At 44.6% G+C, this 19,283-nt stretch overlaps 1 protein-coding gene across 1 annotated transcript in view; it reads right to left on the reverse strand.

Annotated features, from left to right (window-relative positions):
• The window catches only part of UBE2H (ubiquitin conjugating enzyme E2 H), a 46,932-nt gene extending 28,481 nt beyond the window's left edge, over nucleotides 1-18,451 (reverse strand). The window contains exon 1 of the mRNA XM_044279987.1: nucleotides 18,021-18,451. Within this exon, the coding sequence (XP_044135922.1) occupies nucleotides 18,021-18,073 (53 nt within the window). The 5' untranslated portion in view covers nucleotides 18,074-18,451. The remainder of the gene's footprint in view (nucleotides 1-18,020) is intronic.
• Nucleotides 18,452-19,283: the final 832 nt, after the last annotated feature.

A 19,283-nucleotide genomic window follows, 5' to 3' on the forward strand; every position in this document is an offset into this window, starting at 1 on the left:
AATAAATGACAAAAAGAAAGTATATATATATTCACTAAAACAGGAGGGGTCCAGGAAGCCCTGGAAAACAAAAACAAATAAAAGCTGCTAATCTAGAGACCTAGAGCAAAACTAACCCTAAAATATTCTTCAATTATATAAATGGTAAAAAGTATAAATCTGAATGTGTCAGCCCTTTACAGAGTGATGAGGGGGGAGTTGCAAAGCTATTACATTTTTTTTTCTCCACTGTATTCACTGATAAAAATAAACTGTCAGATGAAATTCAGAATGTAAAAGTAAATTCCCCATTAAAAGTGCCCTGTCTGACCCAGGAAGAAGTACAAGAGACTTATAAAGACTAAAATAGACAAATCGCCAGGATCAGATGGCATAGACCCCTGTATCCTAAGAGAATTAAGTAATGTCATAGCCAGACCCTTATTTCGGATATTTACAGACTCTATACTGACAGGGAGTGTTCCACAGGATTGGCGCATAGCCAATGTGGTGCCAATATTCAAAAAGGGTGCAAAAACATAGCCCGGAAACTATAGGCCAGTAAGTTTAACATCTGTTGTGGGTAAACTGTTTAAAGTTTTTCTAAGAGATGCTATTTTGGAGCACCTCAATGAAAATAAGCAAATCATATCAGCATGGCTTCATGAGGGATCAGTCATGTCAAACTAATTTAATCAGTTTCTAGGAGGTGGTAAGTTCTAGACTTTACAGCGGTGACTCAATGGATGTCGCATATCTGGACTTCTGCAAAGCACTTGACACTGTACCACATAAAAGGTTTGTATATAAAATGAGAATGCTCAGACTGGGAGAAAATGACTATGTGGTAGGGATCGACTGATTATCGGTTTTACCGATATTATCGGCCGATATTCAGGATTTTGAACGTTATCGGTATCGGCATCTATTTTGCCGATATACCGATAACGTATTGGGAACAAGGATCGCGCTGCTGACAGCGCTCTCAGTGTTCCCTCAGCAGCAAAGGGGAGAAGGAAGCAGTGTCTCCCTCCCCCTGTGCTGCTGCTGCCGCCAACAATGAGAGAAGGGGAGGGGCTGTGGCCACTGCGCCACCAATGAAGATAAGTCTCTCATTAATTCATATACAGGAGGCGGGAGCTGGCTGCAGAATCACATAGCCGGCTCCCGACCTCTATATGGCTACTTTCACACTAGCGTTCGATCGGATCCGGTCTGAACGGATCCGATCATAATAATGCAGACGGAGGCTCCGTTCAGAACGGATCCGTCTGCATTATATTAGCATATAAAAGCTAAGTGTGAAAATAGCCTCGTACGGATCCGTCCAGACTTTCAATGTAAAGTCAATGGGGGACGGATCCGCTTGAAGATTGAGCCATATTGTGGCATCTTCAAACGGATCCGTCCCCATTGACTTACATTGTAAGTCTGGACGGATCCGCACGGCCAGGCGGACACCCGAACGCTGCAAGCAGCGTTCAGCTGTCCGTGCGGAGGCGAGCGGAGCGGAGGCTGAACGCCGCCAGACTGATGCAGTCTGAGCGGATCCGCATCCATTCAGACTGCATCAGGGCTGGACGGAAGCGTTCGGGTCCGCTCGTGAGTCCCTTCAAACGGAGCTCACGAGCGGACCGACGAACGCTAGTGTGAAAGTAGCCTGAGCGGTAATCTGCGATCCGCGGCAGTTAACCCCTCAGGTGCCGCGGATCGCAGCTACCGCTCATAGAGGTAGGAAGCCGGCTAAGTGATTCTGCAGCCAGCTCCCGCCTTCTGTATATGAATTAATGAGAGACTTACGTTCATTGGTGGCACAGGTCACCCCCCCCACCCCAGTATTAGACATTGGTGGCGCAGTGCGCCCCTGCCCCAAGTATTATTATCATTGGTGGCAGTGGTCCCCTCCGCTCCTCATTGCATTGGTGGCAGTTCCGATCTGAGCCCCAGCAGTGTAAGCCTGGGGCTCCGGTCGGTTACCATGGCAGCCAGGACGCTACTGAAGCACACACTAAAATATTAATTATAAATGAAAAAGAAAGATTTACAAAAAAATAAACTACATTTTTAACAATTAACATTCATTTTCAGCAGATATGAGTAAGAATTTTATTTTTATTTTCAAAAATGAAAATTCACAGAATATCGGTATAAATTATCGGCTGGAAAGTTCAGATTATCAGTATCGGCCCTAAAAAAAAAAAAATCTATATTGGTCGATCCCTACTATGTGGGTAAGTAACTGGCTCAATGATAGAAAACAGAGGGTGGTTAATAATGGTACGCACTCAGATTGGGTCACTGTCACTAGTGGGGTACCTCAAGGGTCAGTATTGGGCCCTGTTCTCTTCAATATATTTATTAATGATCTTGTAGAAGGCTTGCAGATTACACTAAATTGTGTAAAGTAATTAACACAGAAGAGGACAATATACTGCTACAGATGGATCTGGATAGATTAGAGGCTTGGGCAGAGAAGTGGCAGATGAAGTTTAACACTGACAAATATAAAGGTTATGCACATAGGAAGGAATAATGCTAATCACCCATACATACTAAAATGGTAAAACACTCGGTAACACTGACATGGAAAAGGACCTAGGAATTTTAACAAAATAATCTGTAAAAAACAGTGTCAGGCAGCTGCTGCCAAGGCCAATAAGATAATGGGTTGCATCAAAAGGGGCACAGATGCCAGTGATGAGAACATAGTCCTACCACTTTACAAATCCCTAGTCAGGCCACCCATGGAGTACTGTGTACAGTTCTGGGCTCCTGTGAACAAGGCAGACATTGCAGAGCTGGAGTGGGTACACAGGAGGGCAACTAAAGTAATAACTGGAATGGGGGGGGGGGGGGGGGACTACAGTACCCTAAAAGATTATCAAAATTAGGGTTATTAACTTTAGAAAAAAGACAACTGAGGGGAGATCTAATCACTATGTATAAATATATATCAGGGGTCAGTACAGAGCTCTCTCCCATCATCTATTTATCCCCAGAACTGTGACAAGGGGACATCCTCTGCGTCTGGAGGAAAGAAGGTTTGTACACAAACATAGAAGAGGATTCTTTACTAGGGATCGGCCGATATTCAGGATTTTGAACGCTATCGGCATTTATTTTGCCGATACCGATAGCGTATGGGGAACACAGATCGCGCTGCTGACAGCGCTCTCCGTGTTCCCTCAGCAGCACAGGGGAGAAGGAAGCAGTGTCTCCTCCCCCTGTGCTGCTGCCACCAATGGGAGGACAGGGGACAGGAGGAGGGGAGGAGCTATGGCCACTGCTCCACCAATGAAGCTTAATCTCTCATTCATTCATATACAGGAGGCGGGAGCTGCAGGATCACATAGCCAGCTCCCGGCCTCTATGAGCAGTAGCTGCGATCTGCGGTAGTTAACCCCTCAGGTGCCGCGGATCGCAGCTACCGCTCAGAGGTCGGGAGCCGGCTATGTGATTCTGCAGCCAGCTCCCGCCTCCTGTATATGAATAAATGATAGATTAATCTTCATTGGTGGCGCAGTGCGCCCCCCCAACCCCAGTATCAGACATTGGTGGCGCAGTGCGCTCCCCCCCCCCCGCCGTATTAAGCATTGGTGGCGCAGTGCGCCCCTCCACAGGATCCCCTCTCCCCTGCTCCTCCGATCGGAGCCCCAGCAGTGTAATGCTGGGGCTCCGATCGGTTACCATGGCAGCCAGGACGCTATTGAAGCCCTGGCTGCCATGATAAGCTCCATGCTGCTGTGTGCACAAAGCACACAGCAGCAGGGACAGTGTGAGCTCCTATTCACCCTGATAGATCTCTATCAGGGTGAATAGGACAAGGGTTCTAGTCCCTAAGGGGGCTAAAAGTTTTTTTTTTTTTTTTTTTTTTTAAACTGTTAGTTACAAAAAATGAAAATTCCCAGAATATCGGTATAAATTATCGGCTATCGGCCTGAAAGTTCACAAATTATCGGTATCGGCCTTAAAAAAAAAAAAAAAAAAAAAAAAATCGATATCGGTCGATCCCTATTCTTTACGGTAAGAGCAGTGAGACTATGGAACTCTCTGCCTGAGGAGGTGGTGATGGTGAGTACAATAAAAGGAATTTAAGAGGGCCTGGATGTATTTCTGGAGCGTAATAATATTACAGGCTATAGCTACTAGAGAGGGGTCGTTAATCCAGGGAGTTATTCTGATTGCCTGATTGGAGTAGGGTATACAATTTTTCCCCCTTAAGTGGGGAAAATTGGCCTCTACCTCACAGGCTTTTTTTGCCTTCCTCTGGATCAACTTGCAGGATAACAGGCCGAACTGGATGGACAAATGTCTTTTCGGCCTTGGTCTGAGATACCGGACTAGCATCGCAGGAGCACACGGCGTCATAGCAACCAATGACACTGTGCGCTCCTGCAATGCCAGTCCGGTATCTCATGGACCGTGTTCCACGGACGTCTGCATGAGGCTTTACTAACATGTCCAACCCCTCCCCCTGGTGATCCAGTGCTCCATGCCGGTCTTTGTTTCCTGCGATGCAGTGTTGACATATTGATATATATTGCTTTGCAGTGCTTTTCATATGTTTTTATGATTTTATATAATTCTAGTAGCAATGATTGCATGGTCTAGCTCTAACTTTTTTGGAACAATTTTTCTGGTTTGAACTGACGCTCTATGGTGCCATAATAAGTCTCTAAAACACCAGATGTTACATAATGTGGCCTAAAGTATGTTAACAACTGTCCTAGATTATTGTGCTCCACCCACACTGAGGGCAGGTGCATAAAGTCAAGCACACTTAAGACCAAGTTCACACTTCAGTTATTTCAGTTATTGTGAGCCAAAACCAGTAGTGAAGCCTACTCAGATCAGGATCAGGATTTCCTCCTGTCTTGTATTTTTTCGATTCACACCCGATTTTTGTCCACAATAACTGATGGAAATTACTGACCAAATAACTGAAGTGTGAACTCATGCACACGACCGTATTTTGGCTGACTGGAAGATGTGAACACTTATTTCAATGGGGCTGCAAAAAATGCAGACAACACATCATCATGTTCTGTCCGCATATGTAGGTCTGTTTTGCAGTCCCACAAAAAGATAGAACATGTCCTATTCTTGTCCGTTTGGTGGACAATACGCACTGTTAGGGCTCATGCACACGACTGTTGTCTTGCGGTCCGTTTACACAGATCCGTTGTTCCGTATCTCCGATTTAAGTCCTCTTCCATTCCGTTATTCCACAAAACATATCCATATTAATCACCATATCCATATTAATCACCGAACACATGAGCAATATGGGCTGGGTATAGCATTTATACGGTATGGATCCGCAAAACACGGATGAAATACAGATGACATACGGATGTGTTCCGTGTGCGTTCTGCATTTTTTGTGGACCCATTGACTTCAATGGGGCCTTGGATCGCGAGTTGCAGACAATAGTACTAGGACAAACTACTTTTTTGCGGAACGGAAATGGAATGCACAAAGAGTACCTTCCGTTGTTTTTGCGGACCCATTGAAGTGAATGCAAATCCACAAAAAAACAGAACGGAAGCGGAAAGAAAATATGTTTGTGTGCATGAGCCCTTACGAGTGCAGCATTATCTGTATTTTTTGCAGATGCACATTTTGCTAAACACAAAATACACACAGCTGTGCAAATGCACCCCAATTTATGTCCACTTGTGGGTATACAGTAGAAATTTACCTGTGGTGTGGACTTTAACCCCTTCAGGACTCTGCCATTTTTCAAATCTAACATGTGTCACTTTATGTGGCGATAACTTTAAAAACGCTTTTACTTATCCAGGCCATTCTGAGATTGTCTTCTCGTCACATATTGCACTTCATGACAGTGGTAAAATTGAGTCAAAATATTTCATTTTTAATTTATAAAAAAATAAATAAAATTTTAAGTTTCAATTTCTGTACTCTATAATACATAGAAATATACCTACAAAAATAGTTATTACTTTACATTCCCCATATGTCTACTTCACGTTTGGATCATGTTGGGAATGACATTTTATTTTTTGGGGATGTTACAAGGCTTAGAAGCAAAACCCACTTTTTAAAAAGGACCAGTTCAGGTCTGAAGTCACTTTGTGAGGCTTACATAATAGAAACCACCCCAAAATGACCCCATTCTAGAAACTGATTTACAAACTTTGTTAACCCTTTAGGTGTTCCACACAAATTAATGGAAAATAGAGATACAATTTCAAAAATTGGCAGATTTTCCATAAAAATTTTTTTTCCCCCCAGTTAAAAAGCAAGGGTTAACAGCCAAACAAAACTCAATATCTATGGCCCTGATTCTGTAGTTTACAGAAACACCACATATGTGGTCATAAACTACTGTACGGGCACAGAAGGAAACTAATGCCACACGTTTTTGGAAGGCAGATTTTGCTGGACCGGTTTTTTGACACCATGTCCCATTTGAAGCCCCCCTGATGCACCCCTAGAGTAAAAACTCCAAAAAAGTGACCCCATTTTAGAAACTACGGGATAGGGTGGCCGTTTTGTTGGTACTAGTTTAGGGTACATATGATTTTAGGTTGCTCTATATTACACTTTTTGTGAGGCAAGGTAAACAAGAAATAGCTGTTTTGGCATTTTTTTTTGTTTTGTTATTTACAATATTTATCTGACAGGTTAGATCATGTGGTATTTTTATAGAGCAGGTTATTACGGACGCGGCGATATATATGTATAGTTTTTTTTTAATTTACTTAAGTTTTACACAATAACAGCTTTTTTAAAACAAACAAAAAATGATGTTTTAGCGTCTCCATATTCTGAGCCATAGTTTTTTTATTTTTTTGGGCGATTGTCTTAGGTAAGGACTCATTTTTTGCAGGATGAGGTGACAGTTAGATTGGTACTATTTTGGTGGGCATACACCTTTTTGATCACTTGCTGTTGTACTTTTTGTGATATAAATTTTTTTACTTTATTTTGGGGAAATGACGTTTTTGTTTTTTTACTTGAAACTTTAAATTTTTTGGGGGGAAAACTATTATTTGTCCCACTTTGGGACTTAAACTGCGTGGAGGACTTTCCATCCAAAAGTCAGGTCTTGGTTGGCTAGTACATCTAGCCTATAATGTTTAGCGAATGTAAGAAAACTAGACCAAGTAGCTGCCTTGCAAATTGGGTCAGAGGACTCCGCTTTCTCTGCCCACGAGGCGGCCATGGCCCTGGTCGAATGGGCTCTCACAGTCAAAGGGCAGGAAACAACATGAAGTCTGTAGGATTCCATGGATTGTCCCTTTTATCCATCTAGCCAAGGTCTGTTTTAAGGCCTTGCCGCCTCTGTTCCTTCCACCAAACTGAATGAGAAGATTAGCCGATTTTCTCCAGGATTCTGTTCTCTGAAGATATGCCAGGATTATTCTTCTGGGAGTTGTAGTTTTGCAACACCTGGAGGCACACTGGTTGGGAAACACTGGTCTAGACAATGGAAACGCTCCTCCTGAACCTTTCTGGGGGGGGGGGGGGGGGAACTATTTCCTGTTCTCTAGGAAAAGGGGAGACCACCTTTAGCAAGAAAGACGGATCCAGCCTTAGTATTATACGGTCGTCTAAGATCTTCAAGTATGGTTCAGCAATCGACAAGGCCTGTATCTCTCCTATTCTAAGGGGTTAACTGCCGCTGATCTGCCAGTACCCGCCTCCTGTATAAAGGGGTAATTATCATTGATGGTGCAGTGTGCCCCCCCCCTCAACCCCCCATCCCATTAAAATCATTGGTGGCACAGTGGGCCAGCCCCTCTCAACCCCCCAGTATTAAAATCATTGGTGTCAGTGGGCACAGGGTCCTCTCCCCTCCCCCTCATTGGTGGTTCAGTGGCAGCTTCTGATTGGAGCCCCAGCTGTGTAAGCCTGGGGCTCCGATCGGTTACCATGGCAGCCAGGATGCTACTGAAGCCCTGGTTGCCATGGTAACATCCCTGATGCTGTGTGCACAAAGCACAGAGCAGCAGGGACAGTGTGAAGTACTATTCACCCTGATAGAGATCTATCAGGCTGAATAGGACAAGGGATGAAAAATCTCAGGTTCTAGCCCCTAAGGGGGAAATGGTTATTTAATAAAAAAAGTGTAAAAAAAATGAATTAAAAAAACCCCACCAAAATATGAAGTATAAATCACCCCCTTTTCCCAATTTCACATATAAAATATATAAATAAACATATTACATATCGCCACGTCAGAAAAGTCCAAACTATTAATATACAAAAAAAATCTAGGTGGTGAACGCCGGAACAGAAAAAAATAAAATAAAAACTGTGCGATTCGCCATTTTTAAAAATGCGGCATGCACGTGGCTTTTTTGGTTTATTTTTTTGTGTGTGGTATTGAATGGTATAGAGTATCGCAATACTTTTTCATGGTATCGAAACCGAATCAAAAATTTGGTATCGCAACAACTCTACTGCTATCAATTTCATAAATTTACCTGGGGCTGAGGATATTCCAAAACAGAAGACATTGGAACTGGTAGTGGTAGATTCTTTTGATTAGGATTGCAAATCTCAGGTATTGTTGGGGCAGTTGATGAATGGGGATGTGATAGTTGGCATCTTTTAAGTTTATGGTGAACAAGAATGCGCCCGGAGTTATAGGTGGAGTTGTAGATCTTATTGACTCCATCTTAAATTTGTGGTATATAATCCATTTGTTCAGTAGCTTAAAATGTATTATCGTCTGGAATTCCCCCCCCCCCCTTTTTTTTTTAAATAAAGAACAGTTTTGAATAATGTCCCTTGAATTCCTGTGGATAAGGCCCCGGGATTATTGCTCCTAGACTGGCAAGTTTCTGTATGTCTGCTAGAAGCTGCTTCTGTAGAGACGTTGTACGGAAATTCCATAATTTGAAAATCGTGGGGAGGAGGACAATGGAATTCTAGTCTGAACCCCTCACGGACAGAATCTAGAATCCATAATTTATTCTTGGAAGCCATGTCCCCTGACCATAACTTAAGCCAAAGAGCCTACCTTCCCGTATTTGTTAATGTCTCATTCAGAGCCGAAAAACGAATAGACTCAGCTGAAGCATCTGCCATGAAAGCTATAGCCATCTTCAACAGTGGTAGAGATTCCAAAATCTCCTCTCTAGAGGTTTTTAATTTGAGATGGTTTTCAAACTGATCTAGCCAAATATTCATGGCTCTACTACTGACATGGCAGCAATATTTGTGTTGATAGACACAGCTGAAGATTCCCACGCTTTCTTTAATATTCCATCTATCTTACGATCCATCATCCGAGATGAGTCTTCACAGGGAATTGTAGTTTTCTTTGCCACCTTTGCTACTTGAATATCGACTTTTAGGGATTTCTTCCCATAATTTTGTCTCTTCCAGATTGAATAGAAGTCTGCATTTAAATTCAAGCGGTAAATACAGTTTCTTTTCTGCATCTTCCCACTCCTTTATTAATTCTTTCAAATTTTAGTTTACTGGAAAAAGTCTCTTTTTTTGCTCTCAGGTCCCCAAACATCTTATCCTGAATAGTTCGGGCCTGTTCCTCATCTTCTACCGCCATAGTTTGTCCTACTATGGTTAAGGGGGGGGGGGGGGTCTAGATTCTTGCAGGAAAAGAGGTACCTCATTGATTCTTCTGAAAAGGAGGAAGGGAACACTGATCATCTTCCTCCAATTCTCCCTCTGAATAATATAAGCTATAGTCTTCAGAGTCGGAACCCATTTGAACCCTGGGTCTCAGACTGTGGCGGAGAGGGGACTGGGGATGGAACCAGGTTAGACAGACGCCTGAACTTCCTCTTATCAAAACTTAAGGATTTTTGTATGGCAGAAGTCTTTTAGAACAGGTCGCACACTTTCTAGCCTTTTTTTGTTTCTACATGGGTCTTCTATCTATTTCTCGACCTAGAGAGGGAGGGAGAGAGATTTCTCTAGTCCATACATTATGCTGGACAAACAGGACAGTGAAAGTAACTTGCATAACCCTGGGCAGAGGAATCTGTACTAGCCTCCTGCTTTCCAGATACCTGGACCTCCATAAAGCACAGACTCAACCCGTCAGCTGCCATCATATTATTGGACTTACCCCATTAGGAACACCCCCCCCCCCCCCCGCCGCACCGCTCCTCCTCCTCCTCTTCCTGGGGGACTTATTCCATGGAAGGCCCCCTGTGAGGCCTCACTAAATCAAGGCCTCACTAAATCAAGGCCTCCAGCATGCAACGACGGGCGCCGCCATCTTCTCTGGCGCACATGCCCGCACTTCTGGCCACGTGACCTGATCGGCAATCGCACGCACAGACGCACGCCCAGGAGCCGCAGCCAAGCCCAGAGCTCCCTCAGGAGAAGCGGCATCGGCAGAGATGATGCAGGAGTTTTGAAACAGACCCTTTACCAAGCTCCGTAAAGGTATCGAAGAAGAGCTAGGGGACCCCTTCCCAGAGGGGTGCTAGCTTAGGCTACCGGAGACTGAGGAGAGGCATAAACCCCTCGACCCAGCCTCAGCCTTCTTTTCCTCTTCATCCCTAAGCAGGGACTCCTTCTCCGCTTCCCTATCCCTGTAGGGACAGGAAGAACACTGGAGAGTGGGGGCGGGGAGGGGCCTTTTAATCTCTCTCGCTACCTGTTCCTACAGAGATCAATAGGACACCCTCCAGTGGTGCGGTCATGGAGGGACGTCTTGGAAAAAACATGCATATAACTGCATCTGCAGAATGTGTACAGTTGGTTTCACTTCATGTCAGCCAGGGTAATACATATACTTCTTTCCATACACTATACATCTCTCCCCTCAGTCATTTCACTCCCTTTGCTACCAGAACAACCTTTCACTCCCACTTGCAAGAAGCAGACCTCTTATCAAGCCTATTCATTTCAATAGTATTTTACATTTCCAATGAAGGTTGCATTAATACTTTTGATATGCATTTTTGCTCTACTGAAAAAGAGTTTATTCTCAGCCAGCAATGGATACATAAGGATATTGTTTGGAGCCAAGCTGACGCAGGCCGACCTTGGGATCTGTAAGCGAAGTTACTAAATGGTCTTCACATCTGAAAAGCCTTAGGCCTTTTTCACACGTCAACATTTGGTAAGGCCTTATTCCCCAGTCAGTGATTTACAGACGTGTGCGGTCCGTGTTCTCCAGACCGCACACGCACCCATTCATTTTAATGTGTGTATTCACACACCCATGTAGTAGCATGGTCCGTGGGTCCATGGTTTTAGCACAGAAGCATGCCCTATTTTTGCCATGTTTACGGATATTTCGCCCATTATAGTCTATGGGTCCATGAAAACATGGACACTTGTGTTTTGTCCGTGTTTCATGGACCATTTATAGGAGATGCTCAGAAAATTGTTAGCTGTGCAAGGTAAACGGAACTCTGATGACACACAGAGCAAAAAATGATCACATAAAACAAACACTGCTTGTTCATGGAAATTGTCACTGATGAATCACTGACCAACTTGTCACAGATTTCATTACCGACATGGACGTGTGAATAAGAGATTTCAAAATTAGGTGTATGCTCTGCTCCAAGGTATGGCTACACAGAGGCAAATGTCACAACAATATGTGCTGGCGCGCGACTATTTTAGAGCTGGGATTTAGCTATGAAAACACAGTTGGGTTGCATGTTATGTGCCACTTACATTGAAGCCTATGGATGAGAAGTTGTATGTGACTTGGGGCACAAAATCCAGCTTGTATATTTTGCAACTGTTGCATCGCAGTATGTTGTGTGTCATATAGTGACACCATAGACACAAATTATATCAAATGTCACACAACTTTCTAGTCGCGGGTAGCCATACCCTAACTCAAGCAACACTGACCATGTAAATAAGTCCTCAGGCCTCTTTCACACATCAGTGGTTTCTGTGGTGACACCATGGGAGTACCCACTATTTTTGTCTCTGATCCCTCACGCACATTATTGTCTATGGGTTTGTGAAAACAACTGACAATACGGATACCATCCATGTTTGGTCCATGGTTTTCACAGATTATTGCTAGGAGATGGAAAACAACTGACAATACGGATACCATCCATGTTTGGTCCATGGTTTTCACAGATTATTGCTAGGAGATGGAAACCAACGTGTAAAATACAGAGGACACATGGAGGGCAAAAAAAACCCCCAAAAAACAGACACATGGACCAAACCTGGATTCTTCACGTACATCTTCAAGGATGAACCACTTCATCAGGAACACAGACGTGTGATAGTGCCTTACTCCTCAAAAGATTTTAACCCCATTTACAATACAAAAACTTCCAAAAGGACTAGTTTATGCAGCATCTGATTTGGGAGAGCCAGGTTTTAACAGCTAATCGGCAGGGGTGCCGAGCGTCAGGACTAGAGTTGAGCGAACCTGTGGCAGGTTCGGGTTTGGGTTTTTAAGTGAATTACATGATGGAGAGATCCGTTCTCCTGGCTATACACTTGTATTATGACGGCATGCCAAACGGAACACCTCTAAAGTAATTCCATTTAGCATGCTGGCGTTGAATTACGTTATGGATTCCGAGAGTCCGGAATCAATTATGAAATTCACTTACAACACGAACCTGCCAAAAGGCAGGTTCGCTCAACTCTAGTCAGGTCCTACATCAATCTTAGGCCTGATGCACACGAAGGTATGTATTTTGCGGTCCGCTAAAAACTGATCCGCAAAAAATATGGATGACGTCCGTGTGCATTCTGTTTTTTTATGGAACGGAACAGCTGGCCCTTAATAGTACCATCCTTGTCCTTAATGCGGACAATATGAGGACATTTTTTTGCGGAAAACGGAAACGGAATGCAGACGGAGAAACTTCAGTGTTTTTTTTTTGCAAACCTATTCAAATGAATGGTTCCACATACAGTCCGCAGAAATACCCGAATGGACAAAAAAAAAAAAAAAGATACATTCGTGTGCATGAGCCCCAACACTGATGGCCGATCCTAAAGACCTGGATAATCCCTTTACAGGGATTGCCGAGCCTTTTTTAAATGATGGCCTGTTCTCAGGATAGGTTATCACCAGCTAATTGGTGGGGGGGGGGGGGGTAACAACCTGCACCCCCATGATCAGCTATTCAGGTGTGGACAGTTAAGGACGGGCAGAGACACACAGCATTAAAAATTATATTGAAGTGCGGTCAGAGGAACAGAGTTCACTTCGGCAACTGAGCATGTTTAATGCAGCGAACACGCTCATCTGAAACAGTTTAGTGAAGCAGATTTCAACTTTTGTGCAACATAAGGCTAAAAACCTATTTTCCTGCAAATCGCATGTAAGTGTTACAAATGTGACTCAACTCCTTCAAACAGGTGTCACACAGCTGAACACACTATGCAGTCGTGGCCTAAAACAGTCAGCGCGCCCTGCATGTCGGAGCTGGTAACAAAGCTTGTAATACTTACAGCAGCAACAGCATATTGGGACTTGTGGACTTTATGCTCATTTTCTACCCACAAAACAAGCTTTAGATTAACAGTCACTGGGGGTTATTTCTCAAAAAACTGTTTTTCCTGTGCAGCCTCATCGAAAAATTAGGGGCATCCTCAGGCCGTCTGTGCATCTCACTGGAGTAGATTTCTACGCCTGGAAAAAGGGTAAATGTGTGAACTTGCAGGGCCAATAGCCTGGTCACCGCCAATCCCAAGTTGATGGCATAAAAATGCCTGTGCTACAAAATTTTGATGCATGGAGGAATAAAGTCACAAAACAGGGTCTTGCAACTTTTTCTCTGCAAAAACAGGCACAAACCATCTTAATGACCCCCCCCACTGAGTTTCAATTAAATTAAAAAAAATTAAAAAAAGAACGTTCTCCTACTAAAGTACAGCAAAGTAATGTATACAAATATCACATAGGTGAGAAATGCTATTTTATTGTAACGTGCAAAATCCCAATAATTATATATTTTTTTTAACTGAAAGCTTACAGTTCTATAAAATCTAGTGAGTAAGGCTAGGGCTACACAGCAACACGTGTAATATAGGGTACAATTACAAGGCAACATGTGTCGCAGTAATGTCACGTGACACTTTATAATGCTAGTCTATATGGTGCCGCACTGCGTTCTTGGATGGTTTTTGTGACTGTCGTGTCGCATGTTGCAGTGCGACACCATAGACTAGCATTATAAACGATGTTGCGCGACATTACTCTAATAGTTGCGCAACAAATGTCGTTGTGTAGTCCTAGCCTAATACTCACCTTACCATTCTACTTGCCAGGTTCCCCACTTGTCACCTGGCCTCCAGTGATGACAGAGGTGACATGTCCATGTCAAAACATCATTGCTGGAGGCCACAATACAGATACGGGGGCGACCGAGGATACAGTGGCAGTGCAGAGCTGGTCTTAGAGCTGGTCTTTGTCCCCCCCCCCCCCCCCCCCTTCACACTGCCAGAGGATTTCCCTTACTTATGACAAGGCATGACTTATTTTGCGCTATTGTTGTACGGGCCTTTAAAAAGTTAGGAAAAAATGAATACAGAGAGGCAAGTAACCCAAGGGGGCGGTTTGGATTGCAACTCAATCTATTGTATTGTCTGTGTGTGGGATAAAAAGCCCCACTGACCATTCAGCCCCCCACTAATGCGTACTGCTGCAAAAATGTTCGTAAAGGCCCACCAATAGGTATGCGAGCAGTCCGTGCGCAGCACATATCCCTTATTCATCGATTTGTGAACTAGGCCTAAATTAGAATAAAACATGGTGTGTCGCTGTTTGTCTCCTTCCCCCTGTCAAATATAAATGCCGAACCCCCTTGTGCATCTTATGAAGAGGTTGGGAATCATAACTGGACTATACAATAACAAGACCCTAGCATCACCATATGATCACAGACTAGTCCTATAAAGAAAAGCACCCCAAACCTCAATTTACATCTCATACAATACGGTCGTGGAAATACATGGCTTCAGTACAATCAGAAAACATGTATGCGAGCGTGTAATCGCAGCAAGTAATGCCATGCAATCTGTCTCTCGCAGCCGATATGTCTCCACACTGTACGGCAAGTGTTAACGTCAGGTCATCGCTTGGCAGGTATGTCCACACATCCTGCAGACACCGAGGAGCTTCCTTTGTCAGGCGATCAGCTGTTTGCTTGGCCCGTCCTCTCTCCCTGCTTCCGGGTAGTAACAGAGCAGCCAATAATATGACAGCGAGCTGACAAAACAAGCCGCTCAGCACTGCTCTAGGAATATGCAACAGTTTCACAAGCAAGTTACAGAAGGGGGTAGGGGGCCGCCTCCAGGATACCCTACATGGGGCTGAGCCACCCAGGCTGCACTTGGAGACACTTTGCTCAGTTACTACAAGTCCTCTTTCCTGCCAACTAAATCACAACATAAAACAAAGGAGTCCAAAGTATAAAACAAACATATGGACAAAGTATCAAACACAATGCCACATCTATGGGGAGAAGAAGTCCAGAAGTAGCAGGGCCAGCCGCAGGGAGGGGGGCGAACACCTCCCCATGACTCAGAACTTCTACAAGCTAGTTGTCATTACCAAGCCCTAAACATTTCCACCTTAGATCCACTGCTCAAAAGAAACAATGGAAGGTAGCCACACATTAACCCTCGCCTGGGACACCTGAAAACCCCACTTCCCATAATACAACGGTGACTGAATGTAGGCCACAGTTAAAATCCGATGGCTTGAGGAATCTCAAGGGTCACACATTCCTCCTCTGCTCCACCATGTATCTTTAACAAGACCTCCTTTCACGGAAAGCCCACCACCACAAAACTATAGTGTCCTCTCCCACTTAATACTCTTGGGCACAAGGACTACTAGCAAAATAAAAGGGTGGAGAGGAATAACATTCGTACAAAACAGCTTCTGAGCCAAGAGCCCCCCTCCCTAAGCCCTAGCACAGCCCCTTTAAAGCCATTGGTGCCAGGCAGACCCCTAGGAAGCATACAAGGTCTGCAATCTAGACACTAAAGTTAACTTTGCACACCAGAGCGTCCGGGGTGAGGGGGGGCCGGGGACAAGCTGCTTAGTCTAGGCCCAATGCAGTCTAATCAAGGGGGCATTTCTCAACTCCATTACTAATATACACCTTGAGCTGTCAGAGGCAGGTGACCCTCTCTTTCCAGGAGAGTCCTGCATTGCAGACCTAAAAAGTCCAATCGGATTCTTTGTGTTCCTTTAATGAAATGACACTTTCAGAAACCAGTGTCTGAGGCTACAGAGGAACAAAGAGGCAGCCACGTATTTAAAGCCTCTCGTTCCAAACCGTACGTGAACACACTGTGTACCCTGTGGTTAGCGATCTAATTTAAGCTCTAGGGTGAGGTACCTGCACACATCGCGCCTCATTAATCTAGCAAAGGATCAGCAATGGGGGCCTGCCTTAGCCCGAATACAAATGCCTGATCAGAGATAAAAAACAGAAATAAGGCGAGCACACCAAGACACGACACAACCATGACTGATACCGCAGAGTATTAATACACTACATGACATAATGCAGCTGGCAGGGCAGACCAACAAGTAGGGCTCGACAGAGCAAAGCACTGGAAATACAAAGGACTCACTACACTAGATAGACAGGTAGAGAGATAGAGGTGAAATATATCACTAGAGAGATCATAGTAGATATAGATGTGAAATAGATCAATAGACAGAGCGCAGCATATAGAAACAGATGGCCAGACAGAGATCCACAGATGAAAATAACTCCACAGAAGCTCCAGGTCTACGACCCCCTCCCAGTATAACAGGCCCCACAGCCATGTCGGCCTTGGGACTCCGCAACTACTTGGAAACAGGATACCAGGAGAATGAGAAGTGTACATAGATATTATATACTTCTATGAAGTGGTCACCTCCAGCCCCGCTGGATACTATATGTGCAATATATAGATACTATATACATATATGAGGTGGTCACCTCCAGCACCCCCAGATAGTGTATACATAGATACTTCTATGAGGTGGTCACCTCCAGCACCCCCAGATAGTGTATACATAGATAGATACTTCTATGAGGTGGTCACCTCCAGCACCGCTGGATATTATGTGTATACATAGATAGATACTATATACTTCTATGAGGTGGTCACCCCCAGATAGTGTATACATAGATACTATATACTTCTATGAGGTGGTCACCCCCAGATAGTGTATGCATAGATACTATATACTTCTATGAGGTGGTCACCCCCAGATAGTGTATGCATAGATACTATATACTTCTATGAGGTGGTCACCCCCAGATAGTGTATGCATAGATACTATATACTTCTATGAGGTGGTCACCCCCAGATAGTGTATGCATAGATACTATATACTTCTATGAGGTGGTCACCCCCAGATAGTGTATGCATAGATACTATATACTTCTATGAGGTGGTCACCCCCAGATAGTGTATGCATAGATACTATATACTTCTATGAGGTGGTCACCCCCAGATAGTGTATGCATAGATACTATATACTTCTATGAGGTGGTCACCCCCAGATAGTGTATGCATAGATACTATATACTTCTATGAGGTGGTCACCCCCAGATAGTGTATGCATAGATACTATATACTTCTATGAGGTGGTCACCCCCAGATAGTGTATGCATAGATACTATATACTTCTATGAGGTGGTCACCCCCAGATAGTGTATGCATAGATACTATATACTTCTATGAGGTGGTCACCCCCAGATAGTGTATGCATAGATACTATATACTTCTATGAGGTGGTCACCCCCAGATAGTGTATGCATAGATACTATATACTTCTATGAGGTGGTCACCCCCAGATAGTGTATACATAGATACTATATACTTCTATGAAGTGCAGTATGAGGCAGGATGTCCCCATCCCCCACTATAAGCTCCTTATGGAGTACACAGCACCGAGGCCACCCTGGGGTTACAGAAGATTCTCGCTTCTCACCCCACTCCTGTGGGGGCCACCAGCCATGACAGGGTAAAATGGCAGACACAATGAAGGCTTTCCACACGCAGTTCCTGCAGCCAGCGTACACTACCTGCCGTTCCACCGCCCCCACACCCCGTTAACGGCACCCCGAGAAGGATACAGTTTGACAACATCCGTGTCCATCCGCCTCTTGCCCGGGCTGGGAGATGACATGGCTTCAGCTCCCCCCCGGGGTCTCCCACTCCGTTGGTTGCAGTGCTGAGGGCTGTAAAATACGGTGGTCGTTGACAGAGAACGCGGGACTTATTTTTTTTTTTTTCTCCCCGGGGGCTCAGCTAACCGGGGCTTCAGTCTCGATCGGTGTTTATATATGTGACTGAGGGGCTGGGCCTCAGCGTCGCTTCCCCCTTAGGCTCCGCTGTCGGTGCTGTCACTGCCGCCACCGGTGTCTTCGCTCGTTGGGGACTCCTCTTGAACACATAAATAATACTACCGACTACGAGCACCGCTGTCACGTGACCTCGCCAAATAGTGACGCGCCGGTCGCGGAGGAAGACTTAAAAACAGAGAAGAGGGAGGAGGAGCCAGGCTAGATGGGGCGGAGTGATCTATGTGCTTCCCAAGCCTCGCTCCCGAGAGCGTGTACCTGTTCTTGTTTGCTTTTCTGTGAGGAAATTAGGCAGCCTTTATCGAAGATGGCGTTATGGAGACAGCCACGGAGCCTTCTGGGAGTTGTAGTCTGGTTGTTTGTGACAAAGTGTTACAGCTATTGCAGTGAGCAGGTGCAGAGGTTCTCCATTGGACCCTCCTACCTATAGTGCAAGCATTGAATTTCAGTCATAAGCTTTGGTGTAAGCAAAGCCTTATAGGGTGTGCCTGCGCTCAGGGCCGGTGCAAGGATTTTTGCTAACACAAGCGAAGCTACATTTTGGCGCCCCCCCCCAAGCTTCTCCTCTCTGTGGTCCTGGTATCTTCTCTCTGCTTCAGACAATGGCTGGTTTAAGGACCATATTTTTCACCCTCTAAGACACACCTAGGTTTTAGAGGAGGATAATAAGAAAAAAATATTTTCCATTACACCTCAGGTCAGACCAGCAATCAGACCCCCAATGTTAATCAAACCTCAGCTTACAGCCCCAATCAGACCCCCAATGTTAATCAGACCTCAGATCAGAACCCCATGTCAGACATCAGACCCCCATGTCACATTTCTCCCCCTCCATGTCACATTTTTCCGCCCTCCCCAGGGTGCGCCCTAAGGCGGCCGCTTGGTCTGCCTTATGGTAGCACCGGCCCTGCCTGCGCTTCATTAAAAGATATAGGTGTGACCCTCAAATGTTATGGGGAGCAATGTATATGTGTGAACGTTGTTAGCTATGTGTCTTCTGTACTTTTCAAGATCTATACTTATGAAATGCAGGTC

Source organism: Bufo gargarizans, chromosome 2, assembly GCF_014858855.1.
Source record: "Bufo gargarizans isolate SCDJY-AF-19 chromosome 2, ASM1485885v1, whole genome shotgun sequence".
In the NCBI taxonomy this organism is placed as follows: domain Eukaryota; kingdom Metazoa; phylum Chordata; class Amphibia; order Anura; family Bufonidae; genus Bufo; species Bufo gargarizans.